The sequence below is a fragment of the Cucumis sativus genome, chromosome 5 (assembly GCF_000004075.3).
Source record: "Cucumis sativus cultivar 9930 chromosome 5, Cucumber_9930_V3, whole genome shotgun sequence".
In the NCBI taxonomy this organism is placed as follows: domain Eukaryota; kingdom Viridiplantae; phylum Streptophyta; class Magnoliopsida; order Cucurbitales; family Cucurbitaceae; genus Cucumis; species Cucumis sativus.
In genome coordinates this window covers 12,042,468-12,063,189 of record NC_026659.2, presented here as the reverse complement: position 1 = coordinate 12,063,189, position 20,722 = coordinate 12,042,468, and the positions used below count along the sequence as shown (strand labels likewise).

General features: G+C 29.8%; 1 protein-coding gene and 1 long non-coding RNA gene across 2 annotated transcripts; both read right to left on the bottom strand.

The window, feature by feature from the left end:
- Positions 1-8,496: 8,496 nt before the first annotated feature.
- On the bottom strand, positions 8,497-8,971 carry LOC116404088. The gene is made up of 2 exons (XR_004217022.1): positions 8,832-8,971; positions 8,497-8,698 (listed from the first exon to the last, which is right to left on the bottom strand). It is a non-coding gene; the product is annotated as an uncharacterized LOC116404088 (long non-coding RNA).
- A 76-nt stretch (positions 8,972-9,047) lies between these two features.
- LOC116403894 lies at positions 9,048-14,773 on the bottom strand. The gene is made up of 6 exons (XM_031885837.1): positions 14,571-14,773; positions 12,071-12,261; positions 11,297-11,965; positions 10,737-11,186; positions 9,772-10,615; positions 9,048-9,504 (listed from the first exon to the last, which is right to left on the bottom strand). Exons 1-6 carry the CDS (start codon positions 14,771-14,773, stop codon positions 9,048-9,050), a joined length of 2,814 nt encoding a protein of 937 aa, XP_031741697.1.
- Positions 14,774-20,722: the final 5,949 nt, after the last annotated feature.

Here is a 20,722-nt window from a genome sequence, read left to right as displayed (position 1 = left end):
AAAATAAAAACTTTACAGAATATTTTAATAATATAGTAAAAGGTTAATAAAAGAGATGGGTCCAGGATAGAATATTGATAGGAGAACATATAAATCTACATTTGAGTCCTTTTTTTTTATTGTAACAAAAGATATAGAGAAACTATTGTATATGCCAAATTGATAAAATATTTATAAATTATAGACACGGATACACGTACACGTTGATAGACTTCGATCACCTGTATTTTATAAAAAAAAAATTATCCATTTTGCTATATTTAAAATTGCCCAAAAATTATACTTATAAAACAGATAAAATCATTTTAAAAATTGAGGTGTCAAAAAGAATAGCAAATTATGACTTTTACTTTGGAAAAATAACAAAAAACAACATTTTAATTGTTAAAATAACAAAACATAAAAATTAGAAAAATAAATATAGGAAACAATCCACAAATGCATTGTAAGTGTAAAATACAATTGTTCACATAACCTTGAATACATTGTAATTGAAATAACATATATGCTACATAAAAATTTTCATAAAAAAACATAGAGATTAGGAAAGTTGATGGAAAGCTCAAAATTTAGAAACTACAAGTGATCATTTTTTTTCTTGGATTTCGACCACTTACTTCCTTCTTTCATTCAAAACCCTAAAGAAAGTTTGGAAACTATTTGAAACCATCAATTCATCATCAAAGAATTCAAAATGGGAGCATTGTTAATATTATATAATTCAAAATTTATATACATCTTAGCAAGATACGCATCGGTGAGTTCGTCCACTCAAATTGGTGAGTTCTTCTAGTTCTTCATACATTCGAGATTCATTTGAGCTCTTCCACTCAAATTGGTGAGTTCTTCAAGTTCGAGATTCATTTGAGCTCTTCTTCTCTCTTGTTTGTAAGAAAAAATTTGTCTCTCATATTGTGTTTGTCTTTGGTCGGCTGCTCCCTCTCTCAATTTCTTCTTTTCTTTTCTCCAATAAAACCTGAAAGATGAAGATTCAAATAATTGCAAAAATGTCATTGAGACATAATTAAATTATAAAATTTAAATTCAAATTATTATTAAAAATATATAAAATTCAAATTCAAATTGTTATTAAAAATATATTCAAATTCAAATTCAAATTGTTATTAAAAATATATTCAAATTTAAATTCAAATTTTTATTAAAAATATATATTATGTATTATTTAATAAATTGTTTAAAATATAACAAATTTTAAAATATTGTATATAATAAAATATAATAAATAGTTTAAAATACAAAAAATTTAAATTCAAATTAGTGATTTTCATTATTTTAGGGATTAGATTGAGGAATGGTTGAAAGTCCCCAATTTTTTAGGGAAAATATTTATTAAATATAAAATAAATAAATAAATATTAATTAATTCCCTAAAATATTTATTAAACATACGTCTTATGAATTAAATAAATAAATGTTAATTAATTTTATTTAAATACTAAAAATCTGAAATTTTGTTACAAATTATAGGTAAGAGATATTGGGAAAATCTTGCCAATCCCAAAAATATCATAAATTAGTTAATATTTTTCAAAATTGATTGCAGTTTGCAAATAGACTGTATCTGTGACTGTATGATATTTTGTCTCATTGTTTGTATCATGCAAATATACCGTATCTGTAAAACACGTATTATCGTACATAAAAAGATATAAACACGAATAACTATGAATATTAACGTAATTAAAAAACACAAGGTGAAAAAATAATTATCCGATATAAGATGCACAATAAATTAATTTTTTTAATAAAAATCAACCAAAATAAGTGTATAATCATAATTAGCACGATTGTAGGGATGTAATATAATGACTCGGAAATAGTTGAAATTCTCATAACCATTTTTTATATCAACTATACGTACTATTTTTATTATCTAATAATTTTTTTAAAATAATTTGAAATATAAATCATACGAAAAATATTAAATTAGTGATTGTCATTCTTTCATAAATTAGATTTCATAATATTTGAATTCAAAATATTATTAAATCTAATGAATAAGTAACGGTTGAAAATCTTTTAGCAATTTTTTAGGAAAATCATTATTAAACATCTTTTATGAATTAAATAAATAAATGTTAATTAATTTGATTTAAATACTATAAATCCAAAAATTTATTGTGAATTATAGGCATATATTTAGGGGATATTGAAAAAATCTTGTTAGTCCCGAAAATATAGTTAATATTTTCCAAAATTGACTGTAGTTTGCAAATACACTATATGTGATATTTGATCTCATTATTACATGTGAATACACTATATCTATAAAACACGTATTATCCTACATAAATGGTATAAACGGATAAAAAAAATTGATTCATTGTGTGTAGGTTGTTGTGTATTTAGTTCATTGTTCAAACACAGTGTAATTTTTACCGACCCAGCAAGTGCATAATCAACAACCACAACAAAAGCATTGTTAGGGAATTTCAACATAATCAACATAAGTCAATAAACGCCTTTGTCTTCAACAATCCAAATCAGGTTTGAACTATGCATCCATCCCAATAAAGAGTAATATGACACATAGAAAGATCTAAAGATGAAAAAAGTCTATCTTGAATGCATTTTAAGAATACTTGAAATGAAAATGAGCATGAAACGAATACATCTACCACATGATAGTCAATATATAGGGAAAATTTCATCCATCTACCATAAAAAAGAGTCTTCACACATTGCATTTCCATTAGAAGAAATGGTAGAGGATAAGTATAAACGAATTTAAATACAGAGGAACAATAAAGTCGACAGCTGTCGTGAAAGAATTCCAAAACATGTGTACGATAAATGTGAAATTATTCACCGAACTGAAATTAAATTCATTCGAATACTGTTTACCTCAAAATAAAAGTCTGATTAAAAAACTATGTACGTAGGATAGATGGTACGATTAAATAATTTTAGATAAAAATCATATTTTTCTCACGGATTTTTTGGAATATTGACATTTGAATAATATTTTTTACTGTTTTGGTAGTTTTAAATCAAACTTTTAAATAATAGTAAATAATATCTATGGAAAATATATCTTATTTAACGATAGTTCCATAGAAGAATTTTACTCCCCCTATATCATTAGTTTAATGAAAATTTTATCATCCATACATATGGTTATATTGACATTTATTCCGTTAAATAATGTTAATTCATTATTATTAATATGGTCAATCTGTTTATGAAATATTTGTTACATTCATATTTATAGGGAGAATGCACTCTTAATATGAAGTTGTTATTATATCAAATGCATAAATTTAGGGAACGTTATAATTTTAAATTCAAATTTTGGAGATCTTCCAACTAAACTTTTAAAATCAAATGATAAAATAAATATTTATTGCAATATATATAATCTGAAAACAATTAAGGATAAATGTGAAAAATTGTGAATTTGTAAGAAGTAACCAAACCTTAAGAAACCTACAATGAATAAATTATATAATGAATCATTATATGAAAATTTATGTATTTATAAGATAAATAACATGTTATTCTATAATATTATCAATGATTTGATTTTATGGTGTGAATTAAATAGTGTGAAATAAATAGATATTATTAAAAATAATTTATTAAGCATTTGATTTGAAGTGTACAAATCTGATAATCTGTTATAAATTGAAGACATGAATCTAGCATATAATGGTTAAATGAGATCAATCCGAAACATAAATATCTATTTAATATTATTATAAAATTGAATGATATGCAAACACACCGTAATCGTAATTCTATGTTATATTTCATTATTTTACGCTGCACAAATATACTGTAACTGGAAAAAATGAGTTTCAAACTATCAAGCGATTTATAACAAATAAAATTATTATAAAATCGGTTGAAAAATTGTAAAAAAAAAAATATCTACCTCATGCGATTTTGCTAAAAATCAAATTATTTTTAGAATTTGCTATTTTTCAAATTATATTCTATTATTGTGTCATTTTCACAGTTATCTCTAAAAAATTTATAACAAATAAACATTCGGGAAATTTTCAAATAGGCTTTTTTGAAAAAAAAATACAACAAACTAGCAAAATATTTATATATATAGAACAACTTTGAAAACGAAAAAAGCCAACAAACTCAAAATGGAAACTACAAAAAATGTCCCAATCAACATATGATTAATCGACCATTAGCTCCCGTGTAATTCTTCTTTGAAACGATCATCATAGCGATTGTGTAGGAAATGATATACGCGATGATGTAGAAAATGATACACGATCGCATAGCTCATGATAAACTATAGTTTTGAAAAAGCCTTAGTAAACGATCGTGTAGATTATACACGATCATGTGTAGTTCCTAATACACGATCGTGTAGTTCATGTGATTTACGATCCTATAGTTCATGATAAATGATGATTTTGAAAAACTATATGGTAAACGATCATGTAGTTCATCTCTATCTAGAACACATTGAAAAAAGTAACATAAGATTAATGATTGATTCATTTGATTGAAAACAAAGGTAATAATACTATAAATATAATAAAAATAATAATAATAATTGTAGAACAATGATCGTGATTTCAAAACAATATAAAAGAAGATTTGAAGATGAAAAAGAGAAGGTGATTGTTGCTATGAAGGAAATGGAAAGGAAGAAAGAAGAAATCGAAGCCATGCGAAATTCAAAAGCCGCAAGGAAAAACCTAGAACATATTTAAAAAAAAACCGATTTCATGAGGCTTTCATTTAGTTATATGGACCTTAAATATTTTGATATTTTTTATATTTATGAAAATTAACCTTTCAAATGTAGAAAAATGAACTAAAATATTTATAAAATATAACAAATATAAATTTTGATATTTATATGATAATTTTGTAATTATTTGTTGTATTTTTCATTCTTCTTTTTATAAAAGAATGTAGAAAGAGTGTCCAAGTCAGCTTACGTACATATCGACTAATTTTACTAAATACCCATGTTAGTCTTAATCCTACAACATTTAAGTGTTAAGAAGCTTTGTAAAATATTAAATTCAAGATAGATTACTAGATGACCTTTTATATGTTCACACTAACAATAGATGGCATGATTGTTACATACAATAGTGAAATTGAAAGTTATATGATCACTACTACAAAAACAGGCTCTCTTGACGTTTTTAAACTGTCAAGAGACGGCTCTCTTGACGGTTTTAAAAACGTCGTTGAAGCCAGCGTCAAGAAAGGCAAAGTTCTTGACGGTTGATTAAACGTCAAGAATAGTGAACGTTGACGTTTTATAAACGTCAAATATACTTTTGTTCATGACGTTTTAGAACCGTCAAGACTGGTATTGTTTATGACATTTTAAAGCCGTCAAGAATGAACTGGTTTATGACATTTTAAACCCGTCAAGAATTTTAATGTTGATGACATTTTAAAACCGTAAAAAATGCAATTGTTCATGACATTTTAAAACCGTCAAGCATGCAATTGTTTATGACATTTTAAAACTGTCAAGCATTTTTTAATTTTTTTTTAAAAAAGAAATTGTAATTGAATTATGCTGTAATGGAAAAAAATATATCCTGATTGTCCTGTAATTGTCCAGCAACAGTTTCATAGATATTTGATGTTAATCAAATATAGTTTCAAATCTCATACATATATAAATAAAACCATTCACCATATATATTCAATTCCAAGACTTTACATATACATAATGAAATAGTCTTTACATTAGATTTCATATTCCATTACATTGCCATGAATCCAAATCAACTTAGAAAGTCACAAAACATGCTAGCTATAACAATAATCAAAAGTATACAATGAACCCCCCCCCCCCCCCCTTCCTTCATATGAACAATTCAAAAGAATTATCGGCTAAAGTTTCTATACATAAAGTTTCAGATCATAAAGAAGCGACACAACAAAAAATTTCCTACTTCAGAATCACCGATCATAATCATATGTAAGAACCCAAAAAGTCAACTAACTCAACTCGCACCTCGTCTAGTTCTGCCTATGAGTATGATCTTCGTGTATCAATCTATAAACATGCAAAATAAATTAAATGAATTAACTGACTATACAAATAAACCAATTAACTCACAAAACCAATAATTTGATATATAACATACCGCATCGGATATGACAATGCTTCCCCTAGTCACAATTTCTCTCATATACCTCATCACGTAGTATCCACACTCAGTACTCCCGACTTGTAGTGGACACTATATAAAAGCAACAAATTTGAATAACAAAGTAATCCTAATTGCTAGTAGTCTACAAAAATATAATGACTTTAAAAGTTGATACTTGCCTTTACTGTTCGCCATAAAGTTTGTTTTCTACTTTTTTAATGTTCTTTTGTGACTGAAACATCGCTATTGCTCTGTTTTGACAAGATAAGATTGAACAAATAGTTTAAATATTGTTGTACATGCATATAAGAATCAACACTAAATGAAATACTAGATTAACTTACGTGTCGGTGACGTATCTTATAGTTGACTTCGATGTTGTCCTTAGTGAGTCGAGGTAGAATACTGTATCATCATACACATTTATGGCCAGCAGTGCCCAACGACCCCTAATTATACAAACTATTAGTACTAGTTTTTTGCAATGCAAGTAATAAAATAACTTGACTTACCTAGGATTAAAAGGAGCAAGAACTATCTCGTTAATCTTTGAGACCATCAATCTACTGCATAAGTTTCGAACTCGAGATTCTTGCGAGTGTGCGGCAGAGGTGAGGGATGGATCTACAAAGACATACTGTATATTTTCCTTCGAACCAAGAACAGATGAATACAAGTACCTACAAAATATTATAAACTTGTAAACGAGATACATAAATTTAGATCTAAAGAAATGAAATTGACTTACGTCATATAGGCCACCAATGTAAATGTTTTGACCTAATTCATGTTACAAAGATCAATGATGTCCTCTCGGAGAACAGAAGTCTTTCGACTAATACAAAAAATGTCAACAAGTAGTGGAATATTGATACTAGAATCTTTCTCCATTATCTTCTCAGCGTATCTGAGAATCAACTTCATTCCTATTGGCAAAATTGACGTCGATTCACAGACAACCTCTCTTTCCTTAGGCATTTTTATTAAGGCTCTCTCCTAATTCAACAAAAACATTCACTTTCAATACAATATGAATATTAAGAATTTGAGTTTATTAGATGATCGATCACATACCTTAAAGATGTCCAACTCTACTTTGTCGTCATTTATATTGATCTCCTCCACCTCTTTCCCTTCGATTTTATCCATCAACTTACTCTTCCCTTTGATTATTTTCATCGAGTCACTCTCTTCTAAGATATTTGGCTTCGAACAGCTACCATGTCCAGATAATGGTCTAGACAAGTTTGAGTGGATATGTGCTTCTAATTCGCTTACACGCCTTCGAAGTTCTTTATTTCTCAAAGTATATCTCTCATCCTCACGTTTAGATGTCTTTTTTACAGAATGAAAGTAATTGGTAGAAGTAACATACCCACCGACCCCACGAACACGAACGTGATGCTCTTTTGTACCCAATGCTTGGGTTAACACATCGTTAGAAGAGTGTCCTTTTTTAGACGATGAAGACATATTCATTGAAATCTCATCCTAAAACAAAAACCAATCTAAGTTATAGAAATGTGTAAACAAAACCAATCTAGTTCAAATGTTCAATATACAAAAAGTCTTACAATTTTCTGGACAACTTGTTGAACGTCGTCGTTCTCATACTCCTCTTTTTTGTTAACTCGAGCCTTCTTCCACATGATGGCTCGATCCGACTCCGGTTGATTTGAACCTTCCTTTTTCTACATTCCAATTCCATAATAAAATTAGAACAACCTTCGATAAAGTTTGATAAACTTAATAAATTAGTTCTTACCATTTCCTCGAATAAGATTGGCATAACCCTTCCTCGAAATCCTATGGTTATACTTGTTCTTAGATCGTCTATCTTGTTGCAGAAGTCTTTTTTCCTATTTTCCAAAAATATTGTTAGTGAGAAAGTAACACACAATCTAAACCTTACAAATATATTTGTTAGTGAGAAAGTAACATACCTGAAAAGTTTCACACAATCTAGACCTTACAAATTCTGCCCAATGATGTTGATCAATGAATGAATACTTTTCTGGTGGAACTTGTAGGAGTTGTGGTTCATCCTTATGTGGCATAATATATTTTGTTGTTAGCCAACACTTAAACTGACGAAACGAAATGCCTGCAGTTTGGATAATATTTTTCCTAGATCTTGGATCAATGACGAATGCGGCCTAAATATTTAAAAGTGATTAATAAAGTATACATCAGGAACATTATCAATATTAGCACATTGAAATTATATATATACCTCGACCGTACTGAAGATTTTATCTTTCAGCTCTACAGGCACACTTTTCCACGATGAATATGTGATCGGGACATGATAATGTATCGCTGATCCTATGAAAGACTTGAACTTTGCTCCATTCTCACCAATGGGTACTCCGTCTTCATTGTACATCACCACCTTCTTCTCTCCCAAACTTCTAATGCGAGTGACATCGAACATAATAGTTGGTCCTCGTGGTCTACATATCTGCTTTGGGGTTTCATTTTCAGTACCAAGATGTTCATCATCCTCAATTCCAAATGTTGGTTTCAACTCATCAACACCAGCTTCTTCATCACTAAAGTTGTCCATGTGATGTATGAATCAAAGGCTGCCAATCAAAATGAAGAAACAATTAGCATAGTATACAAGTTTTAAACAAAATTAAAAACTGATCAATTAATTGAGATGAATGAGCATAATAAACGAATGGTACTATTAGTTTGAGAACAGTAAAACAAAACCTTATAATATTATGTAGGTATCCATGTGCCTTCACAATCTGCTCGTACGTATGTTAAGATGTTGTCATCCAAGTCATTATTTAAGTCAACATCTGGCATACCATTGGGTATTCCTTCACACTGTAGTATTGTATCACCAAGTTCATTGTTGTTATATCTATCTTCAAAGTCTCTTTGTGGTGGAGTAAGCACAACTGATCGAGTAAGCACAACTGGTCATCTAACATCGCTTGGATCCTCAACATAAAAAACTTGTTTTGCTTGACTTGCTAGTATGAAGGAGTCTGACTTGTGTCCTACTCTATTCAAATCAACTAAAACATAACCAAGTTCATCAATCCGAACACCGCCATTGTTTTGAACCCAATCACATTTAAACATAGGAACGTTAAACATATTATAATTCAGTTCCCATATCTCTTGTATGACTCCATAAAATGATATATCGCCGATGACCAGATTTTTATCTTTAGAACTAGACACTTGCATTGTTTTTGCAACTAAGCTAACTCCACTGTTTTGTACACTTCGTTCTTTATCACAAGATTGTATGTGATAGCGACATTCATTTATTGCATAACCACTATATCTAATAACAAAAGGATGAGGGTCATGCAATCCATCATAAGTTATCTGAAACTCCAGCATTTCCAACTTCAAGCTCAGTTGATACCTAACATGATAATTCTTATTTAAAATTGGACACATAACATGTGTAACTAAATTACTATGTTCAGCACTATTCCTCTTCCCGTAGCCAATGTATAAAAGTTCGATTATGTTCCTCTTGAAGCCATTTTTGATTTCTAGACTTATTTCGATATTGTAGTTGCAAAGCCTTCATATGTTTTCTTTGTAGTCATCAATTCAAACATTGTAATATAGTTAGATTAAGTATATAAAAGTCAATAAAACAATCAAGAAAGCAAGAAAAACTTACTCTGTATATGGTTGGACATCGACTGTATTTTCCAAAACATATTGATGAGCTTGATGTAGAAGTTCTTGTTGAGGTTTGAAAGGAACTCCCATGGACAATGGTCTACCAATGTTTGAAGTATCTAAATGGTCTTGTGACTTGCGAGTCCCAAGTCCAATGGGATCTACTCCAGATAAGAAATCAGTACAAAATTCAACAGCTTCTTCTATTAAATAACTTTCAGCAATACAACCTTCTGGACGATATCTATTCCTCACAGAGTTTTTAATGACCTTCATGAATCTTTCAAAGGGATACATCCATCGAAGATATATAGGGCCACAAAGTTTGACTTCTCTAACTATGTGTACTGTGAGATGAATCATGATTGTGAAGAATGAAGGGGGAAAATACTTTTCAAACAAACACAATGTTACCACAATATCTTCTTCCAACTTGTCTAGTTGTTGTACGTCTAATACCTTGTTGCATACAGAATTGAAAAAGACGCACAACCTAGTTATAGCATAACGAACATGTTTCGGTAGCACTGATCTTATCGCAATGGGAAACAACTGTTGTATGAGCACATGACAATCATGAGATTTTAAACTATTAAGTTTTAAATCTGTCATTGACACAAGGTTTCTAATATTGGAAGAGTAACCTTCAGGAACCTTTATTTCAGACAAAGTCTTCAAAACACATCGTTTTTCATCCTTTGTAAGAGTATAACACGCGGGCGGAATGAATATTTTCTTTTCACTTCTGATAGAGGCAAGCTCTGGTCGAAGTTTTAGATCAACTAAATCGCGTCTAGCATTCAATCCATCCTTACTTTTCCCAAGAATATCAAGAAGTGTACCTAAGATATTCATGCAAACATTTTTTTCAATGTGCATCACATCTAAACAATGTCTAACATGAAGATCCTTCCAGTATGGCAACTCAAAAAAAAGATAATCTATTCCAACAAATTTTGTCACTTCTGTTCATCAATCGTTTCTTATGGTTCTTCTTCCCTCTAGAAAATTCAAGATCTTTCAATTTTAAATACACATCCTCCCCAGAAAGTGGCTCTGGAATTGTATCAAGTTCTTTTTTACCATTGAATGACTTCTTTTGTCGTCGATACGGATGATTTCGTGCCAAAAATCTACGATGTCCAAGGTATGCCATTTTCTTCCCATACTTTAACCTTATAGAATTTGTATTATCTCCACAAATTGGGCATGCTTTATACCCTTTCACACAACATCCACTAAGGTTACCATATGCAGGAAAATCATTGATTGTCCACAACAAAACTGACCTTAAGTTGAATGGTTCTTCTTGATAAGCATCATAACATTCAACACCACTTTTCCATAAAAGTTTTAAATCTTCAATTAGTGGTGCTAAGTATATGCCTATGTCATCCCCTGGTTGTTTTGGTCCTGAAATTAGCATTATAGCATCATGTACTTTCTTTTCATACACAACCATGGTGGAAGATTGTAAATAACCATCACTACCGGCCAACAACTGTATTTAGAACTCATGTCACCATGAGGATTTACTCCATCGGCTGACAATGCTAAACGAAGATTTCTGGGTTCAGAACCGAAGTCTGGCCATTTCATGTCTACTAACTTCCATGCTGGAGAGTCTGCTGGATGTCGTAACTTACCATCATTAATTCTTTCAGTAGAATGCCAAGTCAAGTTTTCAGCACATTCAATGCTTCTGAATAGCCTTTTAAATCGTGGAATGATTGGAAAGTACCATATCACTTTAGAGGGAATTTGCTTTCTCCTTTCATTTGTATCCTTGACGTTTTTCCACCTTGATTGACCACATTCAGGACATTCAATTGCATTAGCAAATTCTTTTCTATAGAGACAACAATTATTCGGGCATGCATGAATCTTTTCGTATTCCATTCCTAATGCACCTAATGTTTTCTTTGCTTCATACAATGAATTCGGGAGCTCATTGGTAGTAGGCAGAATTTCCTTCAAAGTTTCAAGTAATTCTGAAAAACTAGTATCACTCCATCCATACCTAACTTTTAAATTATACAATTTGACTAGAGTAGACAACTTTGTGTACTTTTTGCATCCTTCATACAATGGTTTTTCAGCATCAATAAGCAACTTCTCAAATCCAGTTGGGTCTTTTGAATATTCCTCATGAGCAACTTCAATCATTTCTTTTACACTTCCAACATCATCATCTTCACATGTATGGATGTCAAACTTTGAAGATTCATCATAAAATTAGGATGAGTTAGGAAGTTCTTCCCCATGCCAAAACCAAATTGTATAACTTTCATCAATACCATTAACATACAAGTGATCTCTAACACCCTTTCTACTATGTTTTTCACAATTCCCACATTTCAAACAAGGACAACGGATATAGGAGCTAGTTGTATTAGAAAATCCAAATTTGATGAAGTTTTCCACACCCAACTCATAATCTTTAGACAATCTACTCTTGTGCATCCATGATTTATCCATCATTGTAAATCTAATGAGAAATAAAGTTATTGTCACTATTGATAATTAAAGTGGAAGGACAAACTTAAAAACACCCAATCTTTAACAAACTACAACAATGGAACACTGTGGAAAGGGAAAAAAGAAGAACTTATTTGAGTAAGAGAAGAAAAGTTAAGACCAGACATTTCAACTTAGGCACTTGAAAAATCAGACAGTTGTTGTAGGCACTTGAGGAACATGTAAATTTAAGTGTTTAAGAAATTTAAACAATGTAATAAAGGTGTTCTTTACCTGGACTATGAAGTATCCAATAAGCAAGTAAAGAAACAAAGTTTTTTAGTAGAATCCAAAGAGAGATAAGACTTGTAATTACTACGAAGAACTTATCTAGATTAAAAGAAAAAAACCAAGGTTACAGTCAGCCTACTCAGCAAGAGGGCAAGATATTCTTAAAAACCAAGGTTACAGCCAGCCTACGGAACAAGAAAAGCACCTACCAACCCAGTTGAATTCTTTTGTTTTCTCTGTAATCTATGTGAGCATTTTACTATGTTCTTCTTCGTCTCTTCAATTGGAACTTCCTACAAGTCTACAAGTCTACATTTAACTTTTCTACAAGCCTTCTCTTACTTAGAAAATCAGATAAGTGATAGTTTTTCAACAAAGGATCCCTAAAACTCGTACTACAAATTTCTTTCAAATATTTTAAGCAATCCTTTTTCCTAAGCATTTCACTCTTCCCAAAGTCTCAATTCATCCCTAAACAAGTCTACATTCATTCATTTTCTTTATGCCCTCTTTTTTCCCATTCCCTTTTCTTTTTTGTGGTTAAAGTAGTAGTGGGCACTTCTTTCGCCAATAATAATACCTCAACTTTGATCAACTTTAACATATTTGATTCAGAGAAAAAATTAAAGTAAAATCAAAGAGCAATGGTTTTCTTAAATAATCATATGGATGTGTATAGGTTCATCACAAGAAGAAATTAAACCTTTAAACATAAACTAATTAATTTCCAATGCCACAACCTAGTAAATTAATGTGAGAAATTCACAAATAATAAGCCTTATTGTATGAAGGGAAAAAAGGCAATAAACACAAAGGAAATTACAGATTGTAAGCTTTAATCACAAAGGGAAAAAAGGCAATAAACACATCCCAATTTTAAATTGCAGATTACAAGTTCTAATCACAAAGTAAAGAAGTGAAACTATTACCTTTTACAAAGGATTTGGAGGCAAATAGAGGTGATTACGGGTTTCGTACAGAGGTGAATGTGTTCACGGGTTTTCGAACAGAGAAGGTAATTACGAGTTTTGAACGGTGAACGGTGAACGGTGAACGATGAACGGAGAACGGTGAACAATGGTGAACGGAGGCACGAAGGAGAATGATGAACAGTGATAGCGCGAAGGGAGAACGACGAACAAACGAGGGAGAGTTTGAGATTTTCTGAAAAAACGCGCGACAGATTGGTTTTAGAAAAGGGAAAATGTGATAAATAAAACGTCGTCGTTTTACGAATGAAATTTTCAAAACATTCTTGACGTTTTAAAAACGTCAAGAATATTTTTAAAATTTCTTGACATTTTTTAAAACGTCAAGGATTTTTATAGAAATTATCTTGACATTTAAAAAACATCATTAATTTTTTTATAAATTTCTTGACGTTTTTAAAACTTTAAATTCTTGACGTTTAATAAATGTCAAACATGTTGAATTCATACGCTTCTTGACGTTTTAAGAACGTCAAAAAATTAATAGATATTTCTTGATGTTTTAAAAACGTCAAGAAAGTTGTTTCAGAAAATTTATTGACGTTTTTTATTAAAAATGAAATCTTTCTTGACGTTTTTCAAAAAACACATCAAGAAAGGAAAACTGCAAACGTCAAGAGAGCCTGTTTTTGTAGTAGTGGATTTGAAAACTCTCCACATTTGCTAGTCCACAAACAACTCTTTTATCTCTAAATTTGATTATTCTTTTATCTACCTTTTATCCTGTCTTTGAAAACAAGGTCAATTTTTTAAAACTAAAATGATTGTTCATAAAAACTTGTTCTCATTTTTCTTAATTTGACTAAGAACTTGTGTGAGGATCAAAGCTCCACCAGAGAATGCCTTTTTTACTACGTATGGTCCCTCATAATTAGGGGTCCACTTTCCTCTATGATCTTTTTAAAATGGTAGGATCCTTTTTAAGACCAAGTCCCCTTCTTGAAAACAACGTTGTCGAACTTTTCTATCGTATGCACGAGTCATTTATTTCTTCTGATAAAGTTGTCCTCTACACAACGTAGTCAACCTTTTCTCTTCTATGAAGTTTAATTCTTCGTACCTTGCTCGTGTCCATTCAGCTTCTTCTAGTTTCGCTTCTTTAATTACCCTGAGGGATAGCACCTCGACCTCAATAGGCAAAACAGCTTCCATGCCATACACCAAAGAAAAAGGAGTTGCCCCAATTGATGTGCGAACTGACGTTCGGTAACAGTGTAATGCAAATGGTAACATCTCATGCCAATCTTTATATGTGACAGTCATCTTTTCAATGATTTTTTTGATATTTTTATTTGCCGCCTCTACTGCTCCATTCATCTTAGGGCAGTACGGGGTAGAATTAGAGTGCTTAATTTTAAACTGATTAAATAAATCTTTCATTAACTTATTGTTTAAGTTCTTGGCATTATCGGTGGAGCTTTGATCCTCACAGCATGGCGACTCCACTAGGGACATGAGGCTTTACCTCGAGAGTTTGGCCATTTTTTCTTTTATCTTAATTATTTTATTCTTTAATTTTATTCTAATTTATTGTGTGTAGTTATTGTGCATTTAACTATTACACACACAATCACGAGCCTCCTACCCAGGCTTTACCTTCATAAGATTAGAATTGTGAACGGAGTAGTGTTGACCTTCGAGAAGCTCATGCTTCCGTGCAGGCACACAAAAAATTCTCACTCAACTTGGTCAATTCGTCATGTATGACTTTGACCAAATTAGGAACGTTTATCATTTAGGAATTTTAGAATTAACGTCAATTTTACAACATGCATTTACACATGCATTTACACATGTATATCCTTTTAATTTCATTGATTGATTTTTTTTACTTATGTTTGTTCAATTATCACAATTGAATAAATTTTTTTAGTTTAACAATATTTCATTTGCCAATTTCGATTTTTCTTAATCAATTGACATATCAATAATTTGTTGAAGTTTTATATAGTTTTTTTTTTCATATTTCAAAAAAAAATATTTTAAAGAGATTTCAACAACTTTTCTTCATATATTTCAAAGGTTGAACACTTTTTTTTTTTTTTTAAAAAAAAGTTTTTGAAATACATATTTATCCAAAAAAATTTCCCTAAAAAGAATATATATTAAGTAATTTAGTATCATTTAATAATTTTTTTAATATATTAACTATTTAAATCTAAATAAAAAAATCATGCCACAATTAAATAACATTAGCATTAAAAACTAAATTTTTGAGGATGATCATTTGAAATACTAAAAACGATTTTTTGAAATACTAAAAAATATGATCATATAAGAAGAATTTGTAAGAAAAAAAAAAAGAAAAGAAAAGGAAAGCCTATTGTGTAACTTTCATTTTTGTTTCTTCATTTTATTTTTGTGAAATAACATGCATATTTATTGATGTGTGAATATTTTAAAAGTTATTTTAAAAATGGGCAAATATTTTCAAAGAAAAAAATAATCCAATAAAATAATAAAAAAATTTAATTTTTCAATTTTCTTAAAATAAATTTGGACATTTTACTTGATAGCCATGAAACAAATTTGACTAATTAATTGAAAGAGAAGCCCTTAAATCACTATATGCTTAAAATAATTGATTAATAAAACTTTTGGGTTTCATAAAACTTTTGAGTTGAGTTTTATCTATTAACTTTTTCATCTCATATAACCATATTTTTATCCATTTGATCTGCATTAAGTAAATTTTGATGTCTTCATTAGAAATCACATTTTTACTAAGGTATTTTTGTTGTCTCATTTAATAAATAACTAATAATACTTTAACGTTAATGATTTTTTTAAATATAAGCTTAAATAGTGTGAATAACTGTCAAAAAGAAAATTTTCTTTTAAGCAATATATATATATATCATGGATAGTGTTATATTATGCTATTATCTCATCATTATTCTTTTTACTTGCATGATCAAACACTAAGAGTAATTTCTTTATCATGCATTATAATCATATGTTTATCAACACATACTTGTATGTATGTTTAAGTTGTTGGCTAGTATTTTATTTTAAAATCTCCTTTGTCATTGCATTTAGCTATTTCTTCTTGAAAATATTAGTAGTCATTTTTATTCACTTTAGAATGATAATTGTTGCATTGTTGATGAAATTTCATATGCATAAACCTCACTCTAATAAATAACTTCAAATAATTTAACCATTCTCTCTCTTTAGAAAGATCAAAAGAGTCAAAGATTTTACAAATAGTGGAAAAGATTTTCACCCATCATTCATTATTGGTCGAGGTCATGGAAAAGTTTTCCAACCAAGTGTAAGTAACCAGGAAAGATGTGTCAAAGTGTTAAAAGGACAAGTGGTAGTGGTTTTAAAGTCTCTCGCTTAAATTAAGGATAGACCACTAGCAGGGGCATTCAAATAAGTGAAATTGGTATAGAACCAACCTTCAAACGATGTTTCTCCTTATACCCACATGCTCTTACTGCTAAAAAAACTATTAGATTCATCATTGGTTAAACTTGAGGGCATACTTGACACAAAGAGTGTGGTCGAGCTCCACAAAAAATGTGCCATTTGAATGACTTAGATTCTACGGTGAATGAGAAAACTGACATGAAGACCTTTGAAGACAAATCTCAAAAGAAGTTTATATCAAAGTTTCTAGAAGAGAGATTAAGTGTAATAAAGAACAACATTTATGAAGAAATTAAGGCGACACAATTGTGTCTAGTCTTAGACATCATCATTACAACACCCAAGTTCAAGAGGCTAAAATTTGGAAAGTTTAATGAAAGTCATTTCATTATATACGATTGAAGGATGTCAATCCACTTCCACAATGACAATTTCTTTTCACCAGTTCCAAGAACGTTTTGTCACTATTTGATCTCATGATAAGGAGCATATTTTTTTATTAAGTATGTGGTATGACGAAGGTGTCAACCTAGTTGAGATGTTCTGGTGCGCCTCCTGATCCCACCTTTTTTAGTTGTTTGTTAATAAGACGATAGCCTAATTGAGCTCAACTGCTCTTTGGTATATGTAGTTGGATATCTCTCAAGTGTGCAAGTATTGAAAAATTATAAGGACATTATTAGTTTGGTCTCGTACCATTTAAATCTTCCGTGTATAAAATGAAGCATTAACCACTTTTAAGAAATATCCTTAAGGATGTAAAAAAAAAAAATATTGATCGGAGGCAACCACTTCTGAGTGAGTAAGGAAATGTCACCAGTGTTTTGACTGTTCCATACTGTGATAAAATGCCTCTCATATTATGATAATGATGTTTGAAGGAAAGAGATTACGAATGATACAGAAGTAGAAGTTAACATCATTAAAGTACGATCCCACTAAAAGAAAAGATGAAGTGCATAAGATCAGCTCGGGGCAGAGCATTATCAGCCATGTGTCAATACCATCATTTAAACAAGTGAACTATGAAGATGAAAAGTAAAGAAAAATAAAGTAAAAAATGATAATGAAGCATTTGTTTCCGTCATCTTTAGTAGCGCATTTCCATATGATGAGTTGATTTTTCCATGCTTGCAAAATTTGGAACATCCCAATTGGAAATAAAGCACTGCCTAAGATCCCTAGAGAAATGGAAGGTTATTTTCTATTGGCTACCTTCAAGATCAAGGCAACACCTTTGTAATAGGGACCCTTGTCATTTGAAAAAGGGGAGGAATAGTTTTTTTAACAAAGAATTCTTTGGTGAAAATTTTCTTACAAAAAGTCTAGAAAACGTTAGAAAATCTTTTAGAAAGAATCTCTTAAAAAGGTAAGTTTTCTTATTCTTTTCATTACGTTAGTGTTTTACTTTTTTTTTTTTTTTTCTCGTTAGTAAATCAAATTCCATTTTAAAATACACTTTGTTGGAGGTTCATGTGGTAGGGATTTACTCCGATCCGCACCTCATCGACGAGTAAATTTTATTTGGGATTTGAAAATCTATTTTTTTTCTTTTCTTTTACGGTTAATACTTTTATATATTTTTTTATTATTATTATTATCGTCATCATTATTATTATTATATATATGGTGGCGGCAAGGTTTAAAAAAAAAACGTCCTTTTTTTTCCTTTTATCTTTTTTATTATTATTTATATATTTATTTGTTGTAGTTGTCTACCAGTTGTATTTTCCTTGTATATTTATTTTTTTTAACTTGCTTTTCTTGCATGCATAATAATTATTATCATGTAATATTAAATTTATGAATATTTTTTACACTTTGCAATATTATCATGGTATTTCATATCAATTATTTAATTTTTTTTCTCCTTACATCATATTTTTTTTTTTACATTTTTTCATTCTAAAAACAAATCCGACGATGGAATTAGAAATATCGAAGTCCGTTATTTCTAAATTCTTGAGATGAGGGAATCGGTTCTTTGGGAATCCAAGATTCGATTTCCAATACTTTTTTTAAAAAATAAAATTTTATCTTAATTTAGGGTATATTATATTTGATTCTATTGTGCATTATTTTCTATTGACCTAATTTTGAAGATCTTTATTAAATTTCCTTTTTTAACTGTTGAGAAATTTTTAATTTACAACTATTCCTTTTAATTTTTTTAAAAATATAAATCTATATTTCATATGTTTTCCTTAATCAACTTTTTTAATAACTAACTTCTATTTCGCTAAAAATACTCCTATGATGGAATCTAGGAAATTTGGGAGTCTGATTTCCTAGAATTTTTAAGGTGAGGGATCACATCTTTGGAAGTCCGAGATTCGATCCCAATAAAAAATGAATTTAATCAATGTTTTAAAAAAAAAATCTTTATTCAAAGACTAGCCTACGATAGATTTTGAGAAATTGTAATAATTTCTCATTTTCTTAAGGTGAGAAACTCTCATTCAATATATAGTCTAATTAATGAAATATAATTCCACTTATTTTATGAGATCATTGCTTCAAATATTGGAGTAACGAGGGATGAAATAAAACAATAGTTTTAAAATAAATTTAAAAATATTTTCAATTCAAGATTTTAAATTTGGTCATCGTTTTCCTAAATGGGTGTTGTGGGGTGCTAATACCTTCCCCACACACAAATGACTCCCGAACTCAATTCTATTTTTCGCAGACCATTTTTTAAAAGTTGTTTATTGTATTTCAGTATTCAATCGCACCGTAAAAAAAGATTGGTGGCGACTCTTATTTCATTTTAAAACTAACACTTTTAAAGATGTCGACCGCTCCGCGTCGTCTCGGGCATGTGGCGACAACTTGTACACAAAAACATACAAACTATTAAGAAGATCAACTGAATCATGCATAAATTTTAAAGTAAAAAACAGTTAATCCAAATGGATATTAAACTCAACCTAATCCAAATTAATTTGGAATCTAAACTCAAGGGGAGAAAAGTATATCTTTAAAAAAACTAGTTATTTATTCGCTGTGAATATATTCTTTGAAACAATTTGAATGTTGACGGGATGAGCCTATTTTTAGCATGATGTGATGATTTAACTATTAATTAATGTACAACTATCCCAAAATTGATAAGGAAGAACAACTTCAATTGGAAACATATTGAATAATCAATAATATTTTACTCTTGAATTCTCTCTTTCTTTTTTTATAAGGTTACTTTTTATAAACATAACCAAACACCAATAATCTAATAATCTAAAAGTTCATGAAGTCGACCCTTTCCTTAAAAATAATACAAAAGTTCATGAAGTCGACCCTTTCTTTAAAAATAATACAGGTTTGTTCTAGTCGATTTGATTGTTTTAAATACTTAGACTTTCATTTCTTCCTTTTTCCTTTTCATTATCTTCCATCTCCTTTTTTTTTTGGATTTTTTTTTTATATTTTTTTCAAAACCATTGTCATTGTTCCACGATTATTATTATTCTTTCCTTTATGTCTTTCTTTTTCACTGCTTCAAATCTCCATTTGGTGAACAATTTTTGTCATCTCTCATATATTTCCTCTTTCAGATCTAAAGGATCATATACCAAAGCTTTAAATCTCTGTATACGATCGTCTAGCTCTTTATACATAATCGTGTACAAAATCTATACGATGTTGGTACAAGATCATGTACCAAATATAAAAGATCTTGGTACACAATCTTCAACAAAAATCTTTTAGATCTTGGTACATGATTGTCTAGAACTTTGTACATGATTGTTTAGATCTTGACACACGATCTTGAACAAAAATCGTTTAGATTTTGCACATGACCATTTAGATCTTCGTACTCGATCATGTAACAATATC

Excerpts from the sequence above, each read along its gene's own strand:
- LOC116403894 (XM_031885837.1), bottom strand. The coding sequence starts at position 14,773 with ATGACTGTCACATATAAAGATTGGCATGAGATGTTACCATTTGCATTA. Across the intron at positions 10,616-10,736 it reads GAAACGATTGATGAACAGAA|GTACACTTCTTGATATTCTT; the intron begins GTGACAAAATTT and ends TGAATATCTTAG. Across the intron at positions 9,505-9,771 it reads GATGTCCAACCATATACAGA|GTATCAACTGAGCTTGAAGT; the intron begins GTAAGTTTTTCT and ends TTATCATGTTAG.